General features: G+C 38.4%; 1 protein-coding gene across 7 annotated transcripts in view; it reads left to right on the plus strand.

The window, feature by feature from the left end:
• The window catches only part of NFIA (nuclear factor I A), a 437,679-nt gene that overhangs the window by 290,029 nt on the left and 120,614 nt on the right, over window positions 1-27,036 (plus strand). For all 7 annotated transcript variants that reach the window (XM_045028576.1, XM_045028578.1, XM_045028580.1 and 4 more), the window contains one exon: window positions 17,502-17,567. In XM_045028576.1, the coding sequence (XP_044884511.1) occupies window positions 17,502-17,567 (66 nt within the window). The remainder of the gene's footprint in view (window positions 1-17,501; window positions 17,568-27,036) is intronic.

The following is a 27,036-nucleotide window of genomic DNA, read 5'->3' on the forward strand; positions in this document are numbered from 1 at the left end:
TGCTGGGACTGTTTTTTGTTGTGAGTCAGTACAGCACGTAACACAGTGGAGTCTTGATCATGACCGGTGCCTGTAGGTACTATTGGAAATGATAATACAATGAATAAGGGACTTTACAATCTATGGTTGTAATTCATTAAGTAAAGGCCAATCCTGGTCCTTCTGAAATTGATGGGAATCTTGCCATCATCTTCAGTGGGACCAGACTTTGGCCATAGGTGGTTTAAAATAGTTTGATCTGTAACATTTGGTACAACTATAACTTTCAGATCCTTATGTTTCATGCATTGCAGTTTTCTTTGTGCTCATACCATCTAATACTATCTTTCCATGCGCTAGAATATAAAAATGAACGGCAACTGTTTTTCCTACAGTAAGATATCAAGGATACAATACATTGTAGGGGTACTAGGTTGAAATATCAGAGCAACAGAGGTCAGTTAAATTGTAAATCCAGTTCTAAGTGTATATCTAATACATACGGCTGCACACTGTAAATTTGTTTTATAGATTTTCATTGAATTGCTGCACAGTCTAATACTAATTGTAAAATGTTGCAAGTTTATCTGAGGCCACTGAATAACTCAGGCATGATGGTTGGGGTGATGGAGAGTTAAACCTAGCAGGAACCAGGAGAAGTGAAGGAGGTCACGGCTGTGCTGCTTGGGAGGGGACATGTCAGGGGGGAGCCAGTGGAGCATGCTGGAGACCCAGCAGATTTTCTAGTGGAAGTCAATTCAGCATTTGGGTCCTGATCCACTTCTTAAGTCAATGGAAAGACTCTTTGGGCATGGCAAAGTTGTGTGCAGTAGGCTAGGATGTGAATTTAAAGCACACTAGTTACTCTGCACTGACTCCCTTACTGCGCATTAAGAGTATCCTGAGACAGTTCCGCTTTCTACACTTCCAAAATGTATTAAGCTAATGCAGACAAAGGCACTCAGTGCAGAGTAAGAGCGTCCACATGAGAAGTTAGTGCAGAATAACTAGTGCTTACCATGTGGATGAGCCCTTATTGATTTAAGTGGGTTTTGGTTCAGGCTCTTAATGCTGCCAAATTACCTTCTCCTTGTGTCTTTGAGAGAGGAGTAGGAGATACGGCCATTAGAAGCTATGCTGTCAGAGGAGGAGAAGTACCATAGAGTCTCTCTCTCCCTGCAGGGGTATTTTTGGATCCACACACATGGATCTGAAGTCAATGAGGTTTCTAACCCATACCTGCTGCCCCTTTCCTGAGATCAGACGCCTTTTGGAGAGAGGATGCCGAAGTTCTGTTTGCCGAGTTCCCAGCAGATTTTGTCCCTTCCCATGGGATTTTTTATGGACCAAGACAGTTTAAATAATGCAATGAGCTGGGAACGTTTTTAGATGGGTTAATTCTAAAATGGATTATCCTAATTTCTCATATGTAAGAAGAAAACCGCTTTACTCCTCCCCTAGATATTACAGTTTATTTAGGTTCAGTTGTTTTACCATGTTTTATTAAGAATGTAGTATAGATGTAGCTGTGTGGGTCCCAGGATATTAGAGAGGCAAGGTGGGGGAGATGATATCTATTATTGGACCAGCTTCTGTTGGTGAGAGAGACAAACTCGAAAGCTTGTCTCTTTCTGTCTGGCTTGAAAGCTTGTCTCTCTCACCGACAGAAGTCAGTCCAATAAAAGATATTACCTCACCCACCTTGTCTCTTTATTAAGAATAACTGTTAGGATAGAGATAGCTGCCAGGGAAACTGAAGGGCCCTGGTCTCTTTCTCAAGCTAATAAAATGATATTTTAAAATAGATTCCATGTATTTTTATACTGGAATAAGTTACCAGTTCTAGATTAAATCCAGTCTGTGTTCATGTTGTTTATTTGAGATAGGATTTTCAAAGAGCCCAAGTTAGTTAGATGCTCAAGTCTTATTAAAATTAAAATTCAATGGGACGTGGGCACCTATCTCCCATAGGCTCCTTTGAAAATCCCAGCTTCATTGCTAGGTCTCATCTCACTTCAGACTGTGGGAGAAACCCCAACTGATCATAAAGTTGTTACTTGTGAGCATTACTGATTGTAGGATCCCATCACATGAAAATGTCTAGCTTACATTGTCTATATGAATGTATGAATACCGGATAAGTGGATCTAATTTAGCTTCAGTTTCTGAAGCGTTACAGACAATGCAGTGGCACTTTTCAGTAGATATTGCTTACTTTTCCCCAGGATTACAAATATTTGAATACAATTATTCCATCAGCTGGACACATTTTCCATCCCATTTCTGCTCGAATAGTAGTATAATTTAGTGTTGATTTAAAAGACAGTCTGCCTTAAAGCAGATTGCAGAGTTTGCACACTGTGAATTGTAATTAAAGTATAAGGGGTTCTTATTATGTCAACAACTGGCATGAGAACCCCTGAGCAGCAGGTGACCCCAAACATGTGAGGTTTGTGACAGCTAGGATCCTTCTTTCACTGGTTTAGCAATCTGAAAGACCAAATTGAAAGAAGCCCAGAGGCTGTATATTTCATTAGGTCCCAAGGGAAGTGTGGGATACAGCTTCCTTCTGCTTCCCTGGGATGTAGCCAAAAAGTTTCTAGAGGCTCTGTTTTTGACAGAGGCTTGCTGAAGGTGGGAGGGGGGACCTTCCGCCAGTCACCCATAGGACCATAAATTTGACATTTCCCACAGTTTCTTTGAGTCAGTGATGTTGCTGTGTCAGCAATATGTCCCAAATCTTGTGCTTTGTATTTTTTGAAATGGAACAGTTAAACTTTCAGGGGAACTAAAATGTTTTTCTTCACTGTCCAATAGTTTGTCTGGTGCAAAACCACAAAGGATTATAAAGTACACATCTCAAAACAGGGTTTAGCTTTATTGAAAAGTATGTGTACTGTGCATACTCCTACAGTATATACCTTTTTAAAATGAAAAAGAAAGCAGAATGTAGAAATAAAGATGACATTTCTTCCAGTAGATAAAACAGAACAGCACCGAAAAATATATATGTAGGACTTGATTGCAAGAGTGATAAGAAAAGGAATTTTATGCACATACTGAGCTAAATTCATCCCTAGTGTTATTCCATTGAAATCAGTCCAAACTTGGCCCAAAGAGTGAATTGTGGTGCATACTAGTCTATAATGTATTAACATGCTTTGAGAACTTAATGTTGAAAATCAATAGATTCTTCATCCTCAGTCCTCCCAGTCCTTTTGTGATTGACCCACAGCCATAACCTGTAGAAACTTGTACTTTTTGAGTTCCTGCAAGACACTCCTCCACACTTTTTCTGCTTCTACAGGAAAAAAAGTTGACACAGCAACTCTATTAGTACTCTTTCCTCTTTGACTTGTGTCTGTGTATCTGTGTCTATGTGTGTTCAGCCTTTTAATCTTTATTAATGAAGTTTTATTAAAAACTTGTCACAAGAAATTTAAAAAATGAAGAGTACTCAGCTCATATAAACTATTTAGAAATTTTTTATTTCACACACTCACACACAGATCGATCTATCAGTCTATCTGTTGATCTATCTATCTATCCTGTGACCATCACTGTAGTGTCTGAGTACTTTCCATCACAGTGATCAGCTGTTGTATCTTATCTCTGTTCCCAGATATCTGTGTAAGTCCCACAACATCTTAGCACCACCTTACTGTACAAACCTCATGATGGTAAAGGGTTTGCTGGTCTTTTTAGTACATAAACCCATATTTATACGTTTATTATTAGGGAGCAACTTGTCTAGCAGTGAGAAGAGGGGATTGGGTTTCTTCACTCCCAAGCACAATTATCAGTTCTGCCACAAATCTGGTGAGTGGCCTTGGTCAAGTCACATAACCTATTGAGTTTCACTATAATTAGATTGCATAGTGACAGATATTTTACAGATGTGATAGATCAGATTAGAGAACGATTAAATAGATTTCAGAGTACTTCTGGGCCTTAGGGCTTGTCTACACTGCCCTGTAATTGGGATTACAAGGATATGAACAGTGCTGCTCTGTAACTCCCCCGTGTGGACACTGTGGGCATGAACTAAAAGGTTCCTACATTGCGTTAACAGTCCTTTTCAAACAGGACTATAGTGAGAACAAGGAACTTTTTAGTTTGCTCCCATGGGATCCACATCGGGAAGTTGCAGTGCAGAACTTTAGTGGGCAATGCTATTCACACCTCTGTTGTCTGAACCACATGCCTTAGTTTGGTATTTCAGAGATTTTTTTTAAAAATTGATTTATTGCTGTATAAGCAGGATTGCACCTAATATAGCTTACCAGTTTCAGGCCTTTTCTTGTGGGCATGTAACTTTTAAAAAGTTAGTATTGCAAACATTTTGCAAGCATTGAATCCATAACAGGGACCAGATATTTTTATGTTATTGAAAACAAAAATATTAAAATGGCCAAAATATTAAGATTTTGAAAGTAGCCCAGCCCTGCACTGCTTTCCATAAAGATGTGTATTATACACTTATGATCATTCTGACATGATTCTGCCTTTAATTATATTTCTACCTTCAGAAGCTACTGGGCTTTTACACATATGGAGTGGAGGCCAAATTGGTACTAAGAAATATTTGACCAAGTCCTTTTAATATTTTAGTTCATACAAAGAGCAATGATGGAAGTGTTCTGTTTGTGATTAGTTTATTTTAACTGCACTGTGGTGAAGACACCCAAATGGCATTTGCCTTGGTAATAGGTGAATCTATATGAAAATGTTGTTACCAATAGCCCAGGAAGGTATTTATCATAGACCAATGGATCGTTTACACTTTTATATGGTTTGTCTTAGTTTCTTTGGAGAAGGCTTTGGATTTTTCATGACTAGCCAGCCTACAAATACGACTTCAAAGATGTTTCCAAACTAACACTGCAACTTTAAATTTGGCAAGGATTTAATTTTCCAAAAGCATTTGTACGATATTTTCTCTGGGAAGTTTTAGCTGCTCTTAGCTAATTTATCGACTACCCGAACTGAAGGTTCCCGACCTCTGTAATATATGCTAAGAGGCATATGCTGTAGCACATTAAGTACTGCTGCACAAAATACTCCCTTGTAGGATTCCCATCATCTTTGTCGCAGACATTATTTATGACATTTTAGTCAATATTTGCATGACAGAATGGTCAAAATTATTTTGTTTTAGGCATACCACTGATAACTGGAGCCATACTCTTTATCATTCTTTTACATTCATTAGTCACTCTGCAGTGTTTTTAACATTTTAAAACACTCACGCAATTCAAAGGCAAATAGATTTCAGCCAAAACGCCTTCAAAATTATCTTTTTCCCTTTGAGTTATTCAGCGATTTTTAACACTTCATATGTTTGATGTTTTTTTCTTTAGTCTCAGCAAGGCAAAGTTTTTGCCGGCTTTGAATACACTAAAGATATGAGTTCGACAGAAAAAACGCAAGGTAACCTTAACTTAATGTGAAAATGTTATCAGACACAGCATAAGGTATAGCCAGCTCCCAAAAAGTGGGTATTTGCCTTCTAAACAAAGGGTAATTTTTTATTTTTTGTATTTTACAACAAAACTGATTAGTGAATAGTCTAACGCAAGAAAATGTTGCTGTTAATAAAGTTTCCTCAGTGTGCCAGAAAGCAGATGGTGGCAACAGAACACTGTTTTCTTTTGACAGCTTTTCTGAATGCTTTCTAAACCTACAAGAGATTTTGCTATCCGATAATTAAATTTCTGACACTATGATTCTTTTAATCTAAAAACAGAAATAGAAACTGAAACTTAAAATTGTAATCGAGTCAAGCTGTCTGTTCAACAGACCAGACCTGCATCTTTAAAAGTTTGATTGAAATTTTGTCTACTCGGTCCCATGCTCCGTTTTAGGAGTTCGGGGCTTTTCTGTTTTTCCCTCCTCAAATTTTAGTTTCTCAGCAATGGAAGCAAGTTAAAATGAATTGTAATTAATATTTTCAGAGTGAACACTTTAAGCGTACTCTTTTTTCATGCTGTGTTTTTTCAGTTCCCTGTCTTTATTTGTTCCCCCATAGCGCACCCTAGTATTCCACATATCTCCAAGGATCTCTTGTTCCCCGAGATGTTCATTTTAAATATCGCTTCATTCTTTCCTTGCTTATAGCCCTCATACCTTGGATTTTGGTGTAATTTGGCAGAATGGTTCTGTATAGACTCTGCAGGATATCACTTCTCTATTAGTTTTAACTTTATCTTCTGCCTGTGTGGCTTATATACTCTGCAGAAGCGCAGTACAGCTAGGCTGCCTAACAAAAAGCCTCTTTCTCTTCTGACTGAATCTGTCTTGTCGATGCCAACATGATACTGATGCAGCAAAACACATCCTGATTTTTATGGTAATTTAGTTTTCTTTTAAGCTGCAATCTGCAATATTGTGGGAGCAGGAATGTATCTGCAAAGCAGCGATTGGTAGGTATTCTCTGTAGACAGAATCTCCTAACTTTGGGAGATTGCTTCAGACTGACTGCAGTATTTCTGAAATTATTTGCAAAAGGCAGGCAGGTTAGAAGAGAGGAAGACAGACTTTGGGGTGCAGCGCTGGTGTCTGGCAAGAAGGAGAGCTTAGAAGTGGCAAGCAGGTTTTTCAGTTACATATATTTCCGTATTTTCTCAAGAGGCGTAGTTCACATGAGGCTAACGAAAATCTGAAATGGAAATTTTTCAGATGCCACGTTGAACTCCTCAAGTGCAAAGAACAAGGAAAAGACATATACGGGAAGGGGCGGGAAATTGGCACTACAACCAAATATGTACTTAAAAGGAGTTGAGATGAGAGCCAAGAGGCAAGGAGTCAGGTACACCCCATTGAACGAGAGCTGTGAAAACTAAGTTTCCTCTATGAATCCATAATAAAAAATAAGGCTTAAACTTTGCTCACATTGGTGCTGACTGTAACTCAGTATTGAGCTGATATTGACCAAAGCATCTTTTTATTCTTAACTAATCTCACCTATTTTTATTTGTGACATTATTCTTCTTTGTTTGAAATACTAATCCTTAGTATATCAAATGGGCCCATTCCCCAGCAGATTCCTCCTTTTGTAAATGTTAGTATATAGGTTCTTATTTGAATATTCTTTGAAAACTTTTCTCCTGTAATTGGTTTTTTTTTGTTTTTTTGCTTGCTTTTGTGTAGAGCAGTCAAGTCTTGGGTGAAGTCTAGGAAAAGAATGAGTTTAGCAAAATGCATAGATTGAAAAATACATTATGTTGCTGGTGCCGGGAAACAGCTGGACTGGTATTGGTGCCACAGCTAGGGTTACCAATTTTGGTTGGACATATTCCTGGAGGTTTCTTCACATGACATAATCTTTAATTAAAAAATAATCTTTAATTCCTGGAGACTCCAGGACAATCCTGGAGGGTTAGCAAGCCTAGCAACAGCAGCTGTGAGTGGAGAAAAGACCAACTTTTGGAAGTCGCCTAAAGATTCTAACTCTGGGGTCGGTACATGCTTTTGTTTGTTTTATAGATAGAGGTCAGAACTGCATTGCTCTTACTGCCACCCCTTTAGGGCAATCCAGAGAGCAACCTTGAGATGACCTTGTAATGCTGTGCATCTTGGCTAGAGGAAATGTGCCTCGTTGCAAGTTATTACGTGGTTGGGGGAGGATAAGGAATGAGAACGGGCACCAGAATGAATAGCCTAGCAAACACCACATGCTTGGATCCCTTAGGGGTGGGTTTGTCACAATAAATATATAGCAAAAGGAGATGTGAGGGTGGGGAGAGATTGATGTGTGTGAATGTGCTGCAGCCCAGTGGAGTCTCCGCATATACTGAAAATGGTGGACACAGTTCTTTCAGATACACTGGGATAGACGCCATTGAAGTCAGTGTGTAAAACCTGTATAGGCCCAGAGAGTTGTACCAAACCTACGAGATCTGCTCCAAGCCATCATGGGAGAACATCGTCTTCGCTATAATATAATACAGTACAAAGAAATGTACTATTACAATGAATAATTTAATTAGGTATTGATATGGAAGGTGCTTCAGTTCAAAGATTCTTGTGGAAGTGATTTGAAGTTGCCTCCAAAAAATGAAGGAAAAGATGGCAGACAACAGGGATCCTAGGGGTATGGTTGCACTGCAGTAAAACACCCCTGGCTGGCCCATGTCAGCAGGCTCGGGCTGCAGGACTATAAAATTGCATTGTAGACATTCAGGCTCTCACTGGAGCCCAGACTCTGGGACCCCATGAGAGGGGAGGATCCCAGAATCTGGTTTCCGGCCCGAGCCTGAACGTCTACATTGTATTTTTATAGCCCTGCAGCCCGAGCCTGAGTCAGCTCACATGGGCCCTTGTGGGTGTTTTATTGCAGTGTAGACATGCCCTAAGGGAGACTAAAAGGATTCAGTCTGACTGACATTAGTACCAGGCTTTTAAACCACACTTTTTCCATGCAGTACAGTTGGAAGTTTTCTAGTTTAACCATGACAACACCGTAGTTATGGTGCCCATGTATAAGAGAGAATGATATCTGCTGTTTAGAGCAAGAGATTATGGGCCAGGCCTCTTGCCTTCTACTCCCATCTTTTAGACACTGTAGCTCTGGAGATAAATCACTTAATCTCTCCATGCCTCAGGTCATTCATCTATAAAATGGGTATAATATTCACCTTCCTTACAGAGGTATTGTGAGGTTTAACGTAATCCTAATAAAATGCTTTGAGTTCCTCAGATGAAAGATGTTATATGAGTGCACATTTTTTTATTATTAATAGTAATAGTTTCAATGTATCATTATTTATAATGGTGTTTTTCTAGTTTTATACATTTTTATCAGTTCACACATTTTGAAATGTTATAGCTCAAATGAGCTTTAATTATTTACAGATTGAAGTTCAGACAAACGCTGTAGAATTACTCTATATACTGAGCGTCCCTGAACCCTGCTCACCGACACTTTAGGAACATCAATGAAGCCCTTCAGTGTTTTAAACTCTTCATTGGTGCGCATATTCAGAACGTTGATGGCTTCTAAATAGAGTGGTTCAAATATTTCAAAGCACTTGAGATTAGTACAGTATGAAGCAATTTAAAATTATTGTACTGCAATTAATTTTAAATAAGTGAGCACTGCATCTGTCTAGAAACCCATATAGATCCAAATGGAAGCGCTCTAAAAAACTGAAATGATCCAATAAATTTAAATCACTTTAAAAGTCATAAAAATGAATAGTGTAAATCAGTTTGTGAGGGACGTAGGCAATTTTTATAGAAAGGAATCCGAGGGTTGAGGCTCAAATTAGATTTTTTATTTTGGGGTTCATGATGATGAAAAATAGGTTAATTTATATTTCCCAGTGGTTTCTCCTGGCTCTTATTTATTCTGATTTTTTTATTTCCCAAGATTGTAGAGGCTCAGAAATCCAACTTTGCCCCAATTTTTTGCCCATTACATATATCTTCTCCAAACCTATGTAAACAAGGTATATAAGACAAATAATGGTCCATACCTAGGAAATGCCAAGTATATTTTTAAATGCAGCTGAAAAATAGTGCAAAATTAAATATTTTACATCATAAAAGCTCATTTTTCTTGTCAGGCTGGATTACTTAGGGAATATGGATTTTTTCACCTCTAAATCATCAATTCAAATATGACCCATGCCAGTAGTTACCAAAATTAATTACAAACTGATGGCTTTTTGGAGGCCTATGCGAAATGAATTTGTGGTCTCAGTCCAGTTCTTGTAGACAGGGGTCCAGGTTAAAAAGACAGTCTCACAAGTAATAGAGGGCCTGATCTAAACCCCAGTGAAATCAGTGGGAATCTACTGACTTTGGATCAGGCTTATGAAGATATATGGACAGGTTCTTCTCAGATCTCTAGCACTTCAAGGCACTTTTTGGTAGATATGTACAACTCGCTCCACAATATACTGTTAGGTCTAAAATTCCAAACTATCTTCCCAATATTATGGCCAGAAATTTATTTGTTACCCATGGGATTTACTTGATTATTCGATTTCACATTTTTTCCTAAACTCCATTGAATAAATAGTACCATCGCTTCCTTCTCCATACAACAGCTCAATGTGTTATTGGGGTGATGGTTTACTTCAGGGTAATTTCTGCCTCTTGGCAAATGACTGGTGAGTGTCTGACTATAGTCCTGACACTGATGTGAGATGCCAACCAAATGGTTTCCTGGATGGAGTACGAGCCCCACTTGGTTTTTCAGGACTGGTTAGTAGCTGACATTTGCAAAAAATTGTTTCCAGCTTGCCCCAGGACTGACGGGGAGTTCCAGAGCTGTGGAATGACAAAAAGCAAAGGGGCCCCCTCTGTAGGGCCTTTTTAAGGCCTTACCTTACTTTTAGACAGTTGTCATTATCTTTGTCTAAAGGTCATGGCTAAATTGAATAAAAGGAAAGCTGTGTGTTCCTGTCGATGCACAAAGGCAGTATTGACTTTCCTAATCCAGTTTGCTGAGGGGTGAGAGAATTAAATTAGATATCTAAGCACAGAAATTGAGAGCCTTTGAAAACAAAGATAAGGAGACAGGCTGTATTTTCCCTTTCCTGGGAGCACTGGGCTCAAGATTTTGCAGGTGTGTCATCTGATCCATGGCTTGCATCGATCAAAACTGTGCCAATGCATATTTAATTAGCAAGGGGACCCTGGGTGCATTATGGCCATCATCCCTATATTGAATGGACTGTCAGACTTTCTGAATGCTTCCCCACCCCCAGCCCCGCTTCGTTGTTTGGGGAGCTTCTGCATTTTGTCTGAGCAGCTAAAAGTTTCTTTGTTTTTAGCTGATGATGCATACAGCACCACTGAGGAGAATACAAACAAGTAAAGTCCTAAAGTGTTTATTTTGTCTAGGAAAAAGGGCTGAACAAATTTGAATCCTTTGGGTTAGGGTAACAGATTTTTGTGTCTCTTGGAATTAAAAAAAAACGGTTGCATGTTGTTTACTTTAAGAATATTTTATTATAACAAATAAAATGTGTGCTATGGGATTCCTTAAGGAATCCTTTGATGACAATTTGAATTAAGTCAAAATTAATGTTTTCTGCTGCAAAGAAATACATAGAAAATGTTCCAGAAATAAATCAATAAGCAGGAATCAAAGGCTGTAAACTGTTTTAAAAACAAACAGACGTGAATCAAATGCTTGTTTGTAATATCAAGCAGCAAATACGGGAATACACAGATTTCCCACTTTCTAGGGTTATCGCATGATACCAGTAAATCATTCATGGATAGACTCATGAAAACAAACAAAGTTGATTTAAAATGAAAACCATTTTGATACAGCTTTGGAGTACTATTATCATTATAGTCAAATTATACATGTTGCTCCCATTTCTTATGACTAAGGAAGTAATGAGACAAGTTAGCTCTGGAGTTTCTGGGATCTCTGCTTCCATCTACCTTGTTACAAAGCCTGATTATTCAGACAAAGTGTTGCTTGATAAACAGATGTAATACACAAAGTCTGCTTAGAATAAAGAGCAACAGACTGTGGGCACATGTTTTGGTCTCATTCAAACTCATCAGCATAGTCTAGCTAGCTGTTTTGTCGCTAGTCTACTTACAGGGTAGCTTAGTAACGTCTTACTGGTGAAGTAATAAGGAGTTTTTTGCCACAAAAGTTTTGTGGCAAGGGCTCATGGGAAAATCATTTGCATACATCTTGTTACAAAGGCTGACTACTTCCTGGCTTAGACAAAGTGTTGCCTGATAAACAGACTTAACACACAAATGTCTGTCTGGAATAAACAACAGCAAGCTTTGATTTACATTTCCATTATCAAAGATAATCTCTTTCCCAGTGTACAGGAATTAAGAGTCCTCTCCTTATACAAACCAGACTGGCATTGCTGTGATTTTACCACTGCAGAACCCTTGTTCATGAGTTGAAAGGATGTAACATACTGTATATGGGGTGCATAAAATAAGAACTAGACGGCTGGTATGGATATATACATGTGTGAGGCAGACGTGTATGATAATGACACGGGCACTTGGAACACCTTATAAAATAGTTGACTTGAAGGTGATGGCTAGAATTTAAATGTAGATCAGTGTCTTATTTAAAATAAATAATAGAACACACCCCTATAACTATAAATAGGCGTGGCAGAATTTTATTTTTATTTTTTTTTATAATTTCAATGGATCAATATTTATTTTTAAGCATTTTTAAAATGTTTATCAATTTAAATTCTCACAGTTGCACAAAATGATGGGTTTTAAGCTTTTTTCCCTCAATTTTTATTTATCCAAATTTTCACTGTGCTGCGAGGTTGTCAAACAATAGAGGAGTCAGAAAATAATTATTTGATGATAGTAGACATTTAGATTAAAAAACTAAAGCCTTATAAATTGTTAAAACACAAATTATCAACACCGCATGTCAAAATATACAAAATAAATATTCTGAAATGAAACTCTAATGAATTCTCAAGCAGCATTTTTCTTACTTTGCTTATCTGCAATTTTTAATTATTGGTGGAAATATTTTTTTGTCAACTTGTGGGTGTTAGGTGAAATTTACATTTATCGACATTTGCTGAAATATCTAATCCTTCCAAATCTATCTATAAATGACAATTGTAGTAAATTTAGTAAAAATAAGTATAAAAAGTCGCAATACCTGTGCAGGTTTCTGCTTGTAAATAACTCGTCCCTTAAACTCATACAGGTTTATGTATAAAGGGATATGATTTAGATTTTTTTACATATATAAATCTTTGGTGGAATCTGTACCCCAGATTATAGATGAAAAATGTATTGCACAAAGACAACCCAGACGTATAAATATTTTATTACAAATAGGACTCTGAAACTTGAATAAAATGTCAGTTCATTATACAATATTTTCCCAATAAAACATGACATGAGTGCATAATTTTACTTGTGCGCTTTTCTAGTGCTTGTGAAAGGTGTGGACTGACAGTACTGAAGAAAGGAGCTCTCTATTTATTTATCCACAGAACAGGGTCAGCATGGGCAGTGTTAATACAGTCTTCCTCATTGATCCCCACCTACATGCTTTTCCTCTATCCTGAAGGGACCACCTCTCCCAGTTAGAGGGTAGATACATTTCCATGCCCATTCACACATTGGCTTCTCTGATGAAACCACTAACAAGGGTTCAGTTGTGATGAGGACACTGATTTGGTAGGAATTAATCTGACACCTACTAATTCATTTAACATAGAACACCAGATAGCCAAGATAGGTCGCTTAAGGCCTAGATTCAAACAGGAAACGCTGAGAGGAAGAACATTGCATGTCCTGAATGAAAATGTTAGAGGAGATTTTCTGTTTACCATACAGTACCTCTCCAAGAAAATGTCTTGCCTCTCCAAGGTAGCATAATTATAAGTAGTGTAGTAGTGGTAAGTGGATAAGTGTATTTTGATTATCAAACTGCATAAGCAGTTGGTAAAACTGTGGTCATTTTCTGTGAGGAAGGAGGATACCTCTGTGTCTCTGTTTCAGGTCTGTTTCTTCCTTGTCTACAAGTAAAGACTGCAGTGTTAGTCTGTTGATGTTGCTACCACCCAGAACCCAGAGTTTTCAGTGAACCTTTCCTTTTTTTTGTTGCCAAACAATGGATCACATCTGTTCAATGGCACACATCACGACGAGCCCTTTTTCTACACTGTAGTGAATCTGTGGTCACACACATCAAAGCACCACAATTTACAGTGGGAATGAAGCCCAGGACCATCAGCGTCAGAAAGCACAAATCCCTCCTGCTTGAGCTAAAGGACCGTGCCTGTCCACAGTTTGAGGTCAAGTTCAAAATCAGATTTAGCTCTTCCATATAACGCCCACTGTTGTATTGGGATAGCATGTTTTTAAGGCTCTGATCCACAATATCAGAGGCTGCTTCAGAAAATCTGGCCCATTTTGTCTTTTTTCACCCTCACTAATAGTTGGCTCCAGGAGATACAGAATAATATAGCTTCAAAATTCCTTTTATTCTCTTTCCCTGTAATGATTATTGATATCAGCCCCGTCTGAGCCCCACTAGTCCAGTAACCCAAGTATACTCTCATGCATGCAAACTCTAGCTACTTTAGGGTTAAAATTCTATCGGTGGGCTTTTTTTAAACTAAAAAATGCTGCGCTATTCAAGGTTAAGCTTCCTTAAACATAAAACTAAACTCCTGGATTTTAAAAAAAATAGTGTTTCCAACTCCATCTGAAATCATTTAAATACACCCCTTAATAACATGCACTTTATTGTAATATAGAGATTCTTTGGCTTCCTACCAGCCCTAGCTTCAAGCACCAATGAAACTCGTTGCCGCAGGGGGCCCTGGATTCAAGAGGGGCTCCCATCTACTGTATATTTTGTTTTGTATGTTTTTCACTGGCTCTAATTATTGCAGGTGGTAGAATTTAACTGGCAGTGTCGCTGCTAAAGAAAATAGGCATAAAGTGTATATAGTGTATTGTGTGAAGCAGCTATCAAATACATAAAGAGAATATCAAATGCATTGTTAAACTGCTTTATAATAAGTGATTTTATTGATTTCATGCAAATACTTATAAAACAGTCTTTCATTTATATCTATTATGTATGGACGAAAATTAATTTATTTCTCTAGTCACCTGTTTGGCTAACGGGCTCAGCAGGACTGACATCCCTCCCACAATATCAGAACCCACAAAACATGAAACATTCAGAAAGCTGGGGTTTTAAAGTTTCCTTAATCAAAATGAAAAATTGTGCAAGCTATTGCCAACTCAGGAAAAAGTGAGGTGGGCTGTGAACAAAAACTATGTAGTCCTCGACAAGGTTATAAAATACAATGGCACTGAATTTTGCCAATCCTTTAATTGTGTGGTGGCACATTTATATGTGCCAGATCAATCTGCAGCATCTGAATAAAACCAGGGAAACAAAATTCTGCATAGAAACATTTTGGCTAAGTGCCTTCTTCAGTGTTCTTATCAGGGGTTTCCATGAGACGGTACCTTGCATGACAATTCTGAGCAGACTTTTGCCCAGTTAGTATTTTTGGGAGCCTTAGATGATCTGTATCACTGTATTTTTAAAAACACATTTTATTTTCCTTCGCCCGTTTGCAAACACTATAGTTTTTTGGGGTATTTTTTACATGAGGAGAGGGTTGCAGAAAAATAGGATTTGTAGCTAAATGTGAAAAAAAAAGTCAAGACTCAATATGCTAACAAACGTTCTGGGCTCACTGTCTGTCTTGCCACTAATTCTGGTGTCTGGAGCATGGCGCTAAACATATACAAAAATGCATTCTTTGTATCTCAGCATCCAGAGAGAAAGTCTGAGTTTCTGTGCTGAGTACAGGATATGGAGCATCAATGAAGAGCGAAGGTGCCACACTGGGTATCAGAAGTGTGCCAGCTCGTAGCTTGGCATCCTTGCATGTACTAGTGATCGGCCATTCCCGCTGCCGTCTAAATGACTTTTAAAATATTTTTTTAGTTATTCATCTTATTTCCATATTTCTTTACTGTCTGTTTTTAAAAAATAAATATTTTTGCTACATTTTAACATAATTTTAGTTGTAAAGGTCAAACAGTGATTGAACAATGACTTGGTGGGGAGAAAGAAACACAATGCATGTCCTATGCAATGAAATATGTTGATTTAGTCCTTGAATGTTGACTGGATTTTTAACCTTTGTGGTACCAAAAACAAAAAACTTCTGTCAAAATATGGTGTCCAGAATATGGCAATGCTGAGGATAGGCTTATATGGACTATCTGCTAACCAGGATCTGAGTTTAGAGATAATGCTAACCCACAGAGTTGATATTTAAAATAAAATGTTAGCGACAAAGTTTAAATTTAAGATCTTTGTCAAGCTTCCTTTAGGAAATGATTAAAATAATACATTTAGAAGCTGGAGGAGAAGATAGTTCTTAGAGATAGATAGTAATGTTGTGGGATATCACATTGTCAGTTTTTTTAGCTGAACTTCACGTTGATTTTAACTACAGATATCTACCCTGGATACTAAACATTTTTAATGTTCATATTACAAACTTGATGAAAATTATGTTGTGTGCACCTTTTATTAGATGTAATGTTTAATTTGTACGGAACTGTCCTTTAAGCTTTATCACAATATTTAATGGATAGGGTAGCAGGTAAATTTTTAAAAAATATTTAAAATAGGCATTTTCTTTATAGTACTCAGTGGTAATTAAAATCTTCATTTGCTTAAAAGCAGGGGCCTTTTAAAAGCAATAAATTAGCATTGTTTGACCCAAGGTCTCTAGTAGTGCTGCTTCTTTCAGTGCTATTAATACCTCAAAGAAATAGAAAGGGTGGTGTTATCACTCTATTGCAATAGAAGTAAGATTTTCAATTTAATCACAGTTAAGTGTCATGACCTTTTGATCTTGCATTGACTTCGTACTGAAATGTAGTCCAATTTCAGACAGCTAATTCTAAACCTTGCACAGTCAAGGTGAAGTGAGGAAATAGGTTTACCACAAATGTAGATTTTTTTTTAATACAGTAACAAATGGTTTCATTCCTTAAGTGTGTTTTGAGTTAAAACTTTTTAAAAGGTTTAAATTTATCCGAAATTGTTCTTTTACCCAAAACTGATAAAGTGTGATTTCTTTTAACTCTGTAATGTTTCTGTTGATCTTAAGAAAACCTAGTTAAGAGGTTGAGTTTTTCTTTAGAAAATATTTTTTACACATATAAAGCATTTTTTCCAATTTGAAGAGCAGATAGTTAAAAATAATTATGAAACAAAAATCTTGTTTACCCAAAGCTTTTGCTAAAAATCCTTATTTTTTAACTAAAAGCACCTTTTTAGTACAAAAGAAAGTGAATGTAGATTAACAAACCTACATCAACAGATATGATCTTACGGGTCATTTTATTGTTTCAGGCAAATATATTAGTAGGATAATTGGCGACTTCTAAGTAGGAACCTGTAGAACTCATTATTGGTGCGTGTTCTGAGGCCGTTGGTTCAGCATCTGATCTTGCTTTACACCATGTAAATGAGGAATAATGCCATTTATTTCAGTGTGCTACACCAATGTACCCGCAGTGAAAGCATGATGAGAATTAGGTCTTCTATCTGTATTGTGAATTTCTGTTGCTGTAGCATATAGACAGTAATCAGAACATGTTAGTAAGCATCACTTTTATAGTTAGTTACTGTTATATGGCAGTTTAAAAATATGTTTTGACTCTGGATTAAGTCTCAGGTTTGTATGCAACATACAAACTGCATTATAAAAAAATGTAGAAAAGCAGTTTAAATCAGGCTTCCTCTAAAGAGAATATTTCTCTAAGCCTAATTTATGCTAATGCACAGACTGAACACTCCATGCAATGATGTAAACAAGATACAGTTTCTTCCTAGCATAAATATGACCAGGGCACTGGCCTCCTAGCATTGTCATGTCCTAGTGCAACATTCCTGTCCTTAGCTTGTACTTTCAACCTTTTAAGGAAGTCTGGCGCCTGTGATCTACTTTCCACAGCAGACCCTGTAATTTTTGGCTGTATTTTATGTTTTTCAGATTCAAGTCAATCTGAAAGTCCCAGCCAGCCAAGTGAAGCTGATATTAAGGACCAGCCAGAAAATGGTAAGTTCTTACCTGCTGCTAATTTGGAATATTATAATAATCCATGTTTACAAGGATTTTCATTTTCAAGTAATAAGTGCATATGTCTAGTATGTAAAGACTCAGTCTTTGAACAATCGACTAGAGATCTCCGCAAATGAATGGTGCATCTTCTTCATAGTTAAATGCCATGGTTTCACAAAATTAGAGTAGCATTTGTCTCTACAATCCTGGAGGGAGATCTTTATTCCATTAAAAATTGTTTTAATTAGGGGGATGCTGTCAGAGAGCCTGCTGCATGCAGCACTGGGGCTTATTTTACTGTAGCAGAGGCTTTCAATCCATGGGTCATGAGTCATGACCCACTAGGGGGTGCCTACAGCATTACTTTCATTTTTATCTGTGTGCTTTTAACGTCGTTTTGTTTATTGATGTTTTCATGATAACGGAACACTCTGAAGTACCTGACTCACGGTGTCTGTCCGCTCATCATTTTAGATTGCGGGATTTCAAATCGTCCTGCAAAACAAAACAGTCGCTTTGGAGTACTATAATTTTTCTGTGACCACTTCTCTCTGCCCCTAAAAAGTAGACACAGTAAAACTGACAGGCAGTCCTCCTGAAGCACTGATACTCTCGAAGCAGGACTGGAAATCTATGAACACAGCAGCCACTCAAACTATTAACCACTTCTTGAGTTAAAGTTTTTTCAGAGCTGTCTATATTTTCATTGGCATGCTTCTGAGAAGGTGGTAGTATTACATGGAGAGAAGAGATGCAGTAGGACTCAAATCTTAATTTTCTGCTTCTTTTTCTACTTTTATTTCTAAAGCTTGTTTCTGAAGACAGCTATTCAACTTTATTAGAAAGCAGGCCCATGGCTGAGAATTTTAAGAATACTGCAGTGAGACTGCTGCATTGTTTTAATAGGGAGTCGTAAGCACAGAAGTCCCATTGAGAAAGGCTAAGCCATAAGGTCCCTGCTGTGAGCAGGTACTAGTGTTCTCTGAGGTGGGACAGTTTCTAAGTAGAAGTAATGGCTGTGTGGAATTGAACCCATGGAAGGGCCATCACGGCTGGTTTCCATTGTAAAAGGGCCCAGAGAAGCATTTGCTGTCAGTAATTGAGCTAGGGGATTGTATGTGAAAAGATAGATGAAGATACAAAAGGAAGAGCTTGAGGTAAAAACAATGCCCTTCTCTTTCCCCCAAACACCGCCCCCCAAAAAACACAACCCAACAACAACAGCCTAGCATCTCTTATGGCCCCTTTGGCAATTGAAATTTTGTACCTTCTGTTACTACAGAGAATTATTTTCATTAGAGCTTGGAATCAAGAAATGATGGCATCCAACACTGGAGATAATTGAAACTGAGACAATCCCTGGTTATTCTGAATTTTTTTCTGATGTTTCTAAAAATGGTACTTATAATTATTAGTAGTAAGTGTATATATTGTAGTAGCATCGAGAGGCCCCGGCTGAGAGTGGGGCCCCATTGTGCTGGATTCTGTCTAAACACAGAAAAGAGGCTTGTAACGTCTGCCCTGTAGGGCTTACAATCTAAAGCCCCTTTCACACTTATGGGGGCATTAAAAATCTCTCTCATATCGGATTTCTATATATATAAGAGAGATTCTCATTTCCCTTTAACAAATCCACGAGATTGCTTTTTGATTTGGTGTGTTTTTATTGCTGCCTCTCTTCTTTATGGTACGTCACTGTTTCCTTTAATGTTTTGAATGTTTATATTGAATACTTGACTAGTAAATAAACAAGTCACAAATAGGGATAAGATAGAAATGGTGGTGCTCAGATCTGGATTCCATTTGGATTAGAGTTCAGAGTTAGAGTTTAGGGTTCAAGGCAGAATAGAGCTAGTGTTTATATTCAATTATATCAAAATCTTAAGAGCTTTTCTCAGGAAATTTCAGCATCACACTCTAAAAATCTCATGGTGTCAGGTGATGTGGTGAGATGTCTAGCATTCTGGATCACTATTTCTCTCCTTCTGAAATTTGAAAGGTTTCAGATTTGAGGGCCTTTATTCTGCTCATCTCTAGCCACAACATCTGAAAACATTTTTCTGACTATTGAATGACGGTGTCTAGCTTCTCTTATCAGTGCTGTTTTACAACAATTATAATTTATTGCAAAAAGATTGCCAGGTTTGGAGATGAATTGGCTAAACTGTGAAATCTGTTCTGCCAGTTCTGAATTTTTTTTTAATATGTTGCCTCTGTTTATTAGGTCACATTTTAATTTAGACTTTGCTAGGCACCCCGGATCCTTCTGACTTTGGTGTTCTATTGTTATTATTTGTGTCTAGTTGATATTCTTTTGCAGCTTCTCAACAACCGTTCTCCTTACTGTGCAGTGCTCAGTCTTAAGGAAGCACATTTCACAACTGCCACCCCAAAAAGCAGCAATGACAGTGAATAATATAAAATGTGTCAAACCCCAGTAACACTAAATATGTCAGTTCTGGAGCCTTAATGCTTCTTGTAAAACAAACTTTAATGAATTATTGGAATGTCACTGGTGACTTGTCAATAGTACTTTTTTCCTTAAAAATAATCAGGAAAATTATTCTCTCTCTCAGTTTTAGTAATGGGTATTTTCCCCCACTATAACAGAATCCTTGTATCTGATTAGTTGCAGTTTGCCTGATCCCTCCAGGTTGATGTTGAGTTCATTCTCAGTGCACACACAGTCCACAGCTTGCAGTGTACCTGACCCAGCATGGAGATCAACATAGCCCTGCAGTTCTGATCTGCTGAATGCCAGGCTGAAAGCCAAACTGCAGGCTTTAAAAAATGAAGAACTGCACACACAAAGTGCATACAGAAATCATATTCACTGTGTTGTTCCACACTTGCCATAGACCGCTACCATAGACCCCAACCCAAATACCTCTGGAGTCAGGGGGAGTCTCACCACTAATTTTAGTGGCAGTTGGGTTGTGCCCACAGAGAGGGAAATGTCTTAAAAAACAAATAAAACAGCAGTGGGATAATTCTGCTCCCACTGAAGTCAATGGCAGAGCAACCAGATTGAGGACAGATTTTGGATCATATTGCATGGATTTCTGTAAGGAGTCTACAAGCATATCAATTAAGAGTACTACCCCTCACATGCACACATTCCTTCATTTAAAAAAATAAATCTTTAAAAGCCTTCTGAGGGTTGCACAGCCCCTCTGCTTGCCTGTTAATATCCTTTCTGTTCCACTCCATAAATTCTAAAGTTATTTATTATACATATATATTTTGCATAGCTTGAGTAATGTAGGTTCAAAAGGGTCAGCTATATAGCCCTGAAAAACAAGGTCTTCTACAGTAAGTTTTAATTCATTGTTTAAAATTCTATAGGTTGCTTTAGGAAGAATCATCCATTTAAGTTTCACTAAACTAAAGCTAATGCAAATAATTACTCTTGCATTTAGAGCCATCCATTTTCTCCAGTGGGTTTCATGGTTGCTATCACTCAGACAGAGTTAGCAGACAGAAAAATATTTGGTGCCAACTGCTTCCAAATCAGCCCCTGCCCCTCATTTCTTTTCTTTAGCCTTTGTTAAGACACAGTTTCAGGCAACGGCTTACGCTATTAGCCCTGCTACAACTAACAGAATCCCAAAGAAAGAAATTGTTTTTCAAGAGATCCAGCAAAGAGGTGAACAAGTGTTTTGTAGCCATCACAGGACCCTCTTCCTGGTCTTCTCTGGAAATCCCCAGATTAAATCCTAACCAGATAAAGAAGGAAATTGAAAGCTTAAAATGGAGAGAAGGGAAAATCATGTGTCTCATCTTCGGATGGGTAAAAGGCAAAGTATATGAAGGAGAGCAGAAAAAACCATCATGACTCTCCCAACACCAAATTTAGTCCTTGGCTCCCTCCTGTTTGTATTCAGAGCTGGTTGATATCTTCATCCAGGCATACATCGCAGCCTGACTAGTTGGAGCAGAAAGAGGTCTCTCCAACATTACACAGACTCTCCACACATGAATAAGAAAAAGCGATAGGCGTAGATCTGTCCAATAGAAAACTCAAACAGTGGATTGACTTCTTCTGACCATGTCCTTCAACGGCCTTTGGAAAAGGAGATTGGAATAGCTCTCAGCAGCAAGGTACGCATGAAGACACTGGACTTGTTAAAGAGGAAAACAGTTTATTCTTTGAGTAGTGTCCCTGTGGGTGTTCCACTGTAGATGTGTGTGCGTACCTGCACTGCCGATCGGAGAACATTGGTAGCAGTGTCTGTTGGGTCCACAACATGCACTGTCACTCTTCTTGTGCTGCGCCAGGAGGCTAGCCAGCACACATGGGCTAACCATCCTCAGTTCCTTCTCAACCGCCCCTGGCTAGAGACGGAACCTATAGCTGTCCATTAGCGGATCGTTAACTCTCCTTTTCATTTGTTAATTTTTAGCTTTCTTCTGACTTTTATTTAGCCATGCCTTTTAAAAAAAAAAAGAAGAAGAAAGAAAAGAAAAATCTGATTACCAACATGTGCCGAATACATTGCTCATACAAAATCCGTAGAGGGGAGATTTTTATCTAACAAATAAAATATTTAATGCCCAAATCAAATATTTTCATTCTAATGCATTCTTCATGCTTTGAGCTGCAAGTATCTTCATATCACCACAGATAATGAAATGCACTTTGTTCTTCATTGCATTAAAAAAGACCAAACAAAGATGTGAAGCAACTCACTGAACACGTTTTTCAACCCTGCTGTAATTAGACTGAACTTGTAAACATTGCCATTTAAGTAGGGCTGGTCTTGGGTATTAAACATGAAAGAAACGCGTTTTTAGAAAAATACCATGTACCAACTTTTCAGTGCTTAAAACCACAATGGAACAAATTGTGGCCCCTCATAATGTGTGTGGTTGAAGTGGGGATGGGCTGGATGTAGGGAACTCTCTGCACTCCCTTCCCCCTTCCCTGAGCAAGGCTGCTCAGGACAGATATAATATGGCTGTAGGTGCAAGAGAATGCAGTGCTATTTGGAAGGTCCATGACTGGGTGAAGGACGGGTCTCTGTATGCAGCAGCCAGGGTTCACTGGCATCCATAGAGCAGGTATAGGAAGAAGCACCTCACACTGCTTCCTGCATGGCCCTGGAGGCATTATGCCATTCAGAGGGTCTGCATGAGCAGTTTGCCTCGGCTGAGCCCCAAGTGTACTGAATTCAGGGAGTACAAGAAGAATCTGGAGTTTGTTACTCTCTAGTTTATCTGGATGGGTAAAATGTTCAAAAGTGCCTTAGGAACCCAAGGGCTTGTCTTCATGTACAGCGCTACAGCCGCCATAGTGCTGTAGTGAAGTCGCTCCTCTGCCAATGGCAGGAGAGCTTCTCCCATCAGTGTAGTTAATTCACCTCCCTGAAAGGCAGTAGATATGCCAGCAGGAGAAGCTCTCCCAACAACATAGCGCTGTCTCCATTGCGGGGGTGGTGGTGGGGGGGTATGTTGGTATAATTGTGTCGCTCGTGAGTGTGGATTTTTCACACCCCTGAGCAATGTAGTTATACTGATATAGGTCTGTAGTGTAGACCTGGCCTAAGTCCCATTGTTAAAAGTGACATAAGCACTTAGGAGCCTAAGTGTCATTGACATTCAATGAGATAGATTCTGAGGCTCCTAAGAGGCTCCTACATCACTTAGGCGCTCTTGAAAATGTTACCTAACATCTTCCATTTTTACCTGTTATGTTGTTAGAAGGACCTTACTCTAGCTACAGTATAATACATGGAAGAAAAACGTTTTGTTCTTTTTAACTGAGTGAGGTAAAGGTCTTCTTAAAAGCTCTGCCTCTTGATATACTTGTTCTAGTATTTCATCTCGTTTTCTCTCCTCCCATGAAACCTGCAGTAATTTCATTGCTGTGCACGATTATCATCTTTTTTTCCTTTTTGTGTCGTAGAACACAGATCAATATCCTAAAGAGACACTGATGAAATCAAAGAGCCACTCTTATGGCATTTACATGTTGAACCCAGTCTCATACCACTTTACTCTAATTCAGTTGAACACATGTTGAAATGAAAACTAATACAGTTAAAAAGTGCTTCATGTCAGCCTACTAACATTCTTAAAGCACCTCATTTCCAGGATATACCTGGAGGCTGCAGAGAAAGTTTTTCTTTCAGTGGTAGTTGCATGTGGCATGATACAATAGAAGCAGCTTTGTTGTTGTTGTTTAGAGACTCATTTGGGTTGGATTTGTATGAATATGGAAAGCTGCTTTTCTCATGCTATAAAGTAGCATTTGAGAAATCATCCCAAGCTCAGAGATCAAACTGAAATTAACTTCTCATCAGTAAGTACTTACAACAATGAATTTGCTAGCTTGGGGGTAAAGTAGAAGATCAGTGATAATTTCACCTTGTTTGAAAAAACCTGTGTATAGACTCTGGGCCAAATTGTCCACAGACTCACACCCCTTAAAATACCATTGGCTTCAGTTAGGTTATACAGGTGACTTTAAGTCAGGTTGTAAAGTTATGGTAGAATTTGTTCTGTAAAGTGGAGATTTGGTGCAGTCGTTCAGTGTGCCTTTCTACAGAGTGACTATAGTAGGACATTTCAGTCTAGAAGTAGACATTAGCTAATGAAAATTTGATTTGAGGCAAATTCTATTTTATGTCCATTACAGTTTACACTATTATTTATTTATGGGAAAGATGGAATCAGTTGTCTGTAGTGAGCCTTAGAGTCCATGTTTCATATGGTTCCAAAGAAACATGTGGGCATACTTGGCCACAAAAAGTGTGCTGTGCTTATAAAAGTGTGCTGTGAATCCTGCATTTTTTTCATCCTGTTTCATTTCAAGTAGATTGCAGCTCAGATTCTCATTTCTAACACAAAACAAAATGAATAGAATTTTAATTGTAACACTCTAGAACCAAAACTCTTGCTGCATCTATCTCCATTTCCCAGCCAGTTTCATGGACCTTCTGCAAAAAGTATCTAAACAGTCTAGTAAAGAAAGCACTTGTCTTTCTCCTGTATTGCCATACTTTCAGTGAGATTCATGTCCAAAGTCAAATGAGGTTGTGGTCCAGATTTTATTGCACAACTTTTTTAATTTCCAGTGTTAATGGGTACACTCTCTGCTCACAATTTAGCCTACTTATCATTAGCTGGCACTCTGTCGAGGACACCCTGTTTTGGCAGCTTTGAAGAATGTTGACAGTCAACCAGCATGATATGAGATAGTCAGGAAGGGTCAGTTCTGACACCCTTCAGGGGCCAAGTAGGGAATCTTGCCTCATCAGTGACCTGCAGTATTTAATACTTGAGGATTGACGGAGGACTTCAGTTTTCACTGCTTATAACCATTAACCTTCACAACCAAAGCATTCTGACCAACCCCCCACCCCCCAAATCATCCGAGGAAAGTCTGACAGGAAATATTCAAAGCATGAAATGAATGCTTATAGCATAACAAAGCAGTGCTTGAAAGACATGAAACGTTCATTACACTTCGTCTGAATGCTGCAAAGAAAAGGAGCAATGAAAATGTGGCTGGACTGCATGTTTTTATTTCGCCATATGTGTGTACAGCAAAAGGGTGGTGAACCTTTCCAGTGGGCAAAGTGTATAAATAAAGTTGCAATTACTCTAACTCATTTCAAGACTTATTTATATTCAGTATCTAGCTTCCATACCGTTCTGCATGTATCTATACAGACCCAGACAGCATTAAGATAGCACTCGCCCTGGGTAGAGGGCAGCTTGTAGGTGTGATGCCCTAGAAGCACCTCCTGACAAGGAATCTTGCCTCAAAGAGTCAGGATTCCTTCCTTACTCCCCAACTTGTTCCCAGAGTGTGTGAGATCTGCTGCTGGACCATAGCCCCCTCACTCCCTCACCAGCCCAACTCTGCTGACCAGAGCGTCAGAGGAAAGCCAAGTCTCCACTCGCTCTCTGCTTCCTCCCCAGCCACATGCATGCAGGGAGAAGTACCAGGACCGTCAGCTCTTCAGCTTTGTTGTAGCTCATCTATAAGAGGTATTTCCACTCTAACACCAGCCTATTCTCGCCCCTTAGTGCTCCCAGTACTCAGTGGCCTCAGAACTGAGCTAGAGCTGTGAAAATTTCCCAGTTTTCACCACTAAACAACTTGTATGCTGAACACAAAATTTTTCATGAAACGCTTGTTATTCAATTCACAGCTGAAAGTTTTATTTAATCAATATAACAGCCATAATCTGGGCAGACCACAAGCTGAGTGATGTTCTAGGATACCACACTAGCCCTCCAAGAAGCCGGGCAACTAGGAAGAGGGTTTAATTTGTGGTTCTGGCTTTCATATAAACTTTCTGCCAAGTGGAGAGGAGGGCTTATTAAGGGAAAAGGCTAGAATGTTTGAAAACAAGGGGAAAAACCCCTCCAGCTTGTCTGTGGGTGTTAGAATTTCCATATGCCTGTAACTTAAGACAAAGAGCAAGTTTTGGTTGCTGCAAAATTACTTTTATTTATTTTTGTGATTGTGTAAATATAATAAACCCTGCAAGCCAGAGCGTTTGGTCCAAAATGTGAACTTTTTACTCCTCACAAATCTCCTGAGTTGTGCTACCAACCTGTCAGCCTGATACACCCTTGCCATAAATTTGTATAGTTTAGCTTCCTCCACTGAACTGACTCCTTCATTTAACAGGTCTGATGAAAGTGTTATGAACCGCAATGAAATATGATAATTAGCAGTTTAATTCCTTTTTCATGTATTAATTTAAAAGGCATGAACTCTAAATACAGGATCTGTAGATAAAAGCAGACTCTGAAATCAGTCATTTATCAGAAGTATTCATTAATTGACATTCATTTAGCTGGATTCCACTAAGAGAGGTGTGTGTAAATGTTTATACTGCTTTCTTCCCTATCATCCTTTTTTACACTTCCTCTTATAAAAAGCCTTGTGATTGACTTAAAAAATGCTAAGAGGGTGATTGTCGTGTGAGCAACCTTGTCATAAAGGAAGCCACTGATCCAAGTCTTACATTACTGTGCTTAAGACAGTGGTTCCTAAAGGTCCTTTATTTTCTAAGCTGGGCATGTGTATAATAATTTAGTCTGTTCCTGAGGCACCGGGAAGGTGCAGGATGGTTTGCCATGAAAAATCAGAGCTGCAGCTTTGACTTAAACGTTGCAGTGTGCTGTTATCTGACTCGTCCTTTGCAGTACACCCTATGTTAAGGAGCTACATTACTGTTAATGCTTGTGCTTCTGGTCATCCACTGGAACTGCTTAGTGGGTCACAACCACCTTTAAAAAGTGCATAGGTTATCCACTTATAGTTGGAGGGTTTTGGAAATTATCTCTTACTTTAGATTTATCTCTTCACACTCAGCTTAGTTCTTTTGTAGACTCCAGTTCTTACATAAATAAAAATATATGATATTTTGCTAATTACAATTTGAATAGAATAATGTGTTCCTCACATTCTCATAGGCTTTAAGGCCAGAAGGGACCATCATGACCA

The sequence above is a fragment of the Mauremys mutica genome, chromosome 8, assembly GCF_020497125.1.
Source record: "Mauremys mutica isolate MM-2020 ecotype Southern chromosome 8, ASM2049712v1, whole genome shotgun sequence".
Taxonomy (NCBI): domain Eukaryota; kingdom Metazoa; phylum Chordata; order Testudines; family Geoemydidae; genus Mauremys; species Mauremys mutica.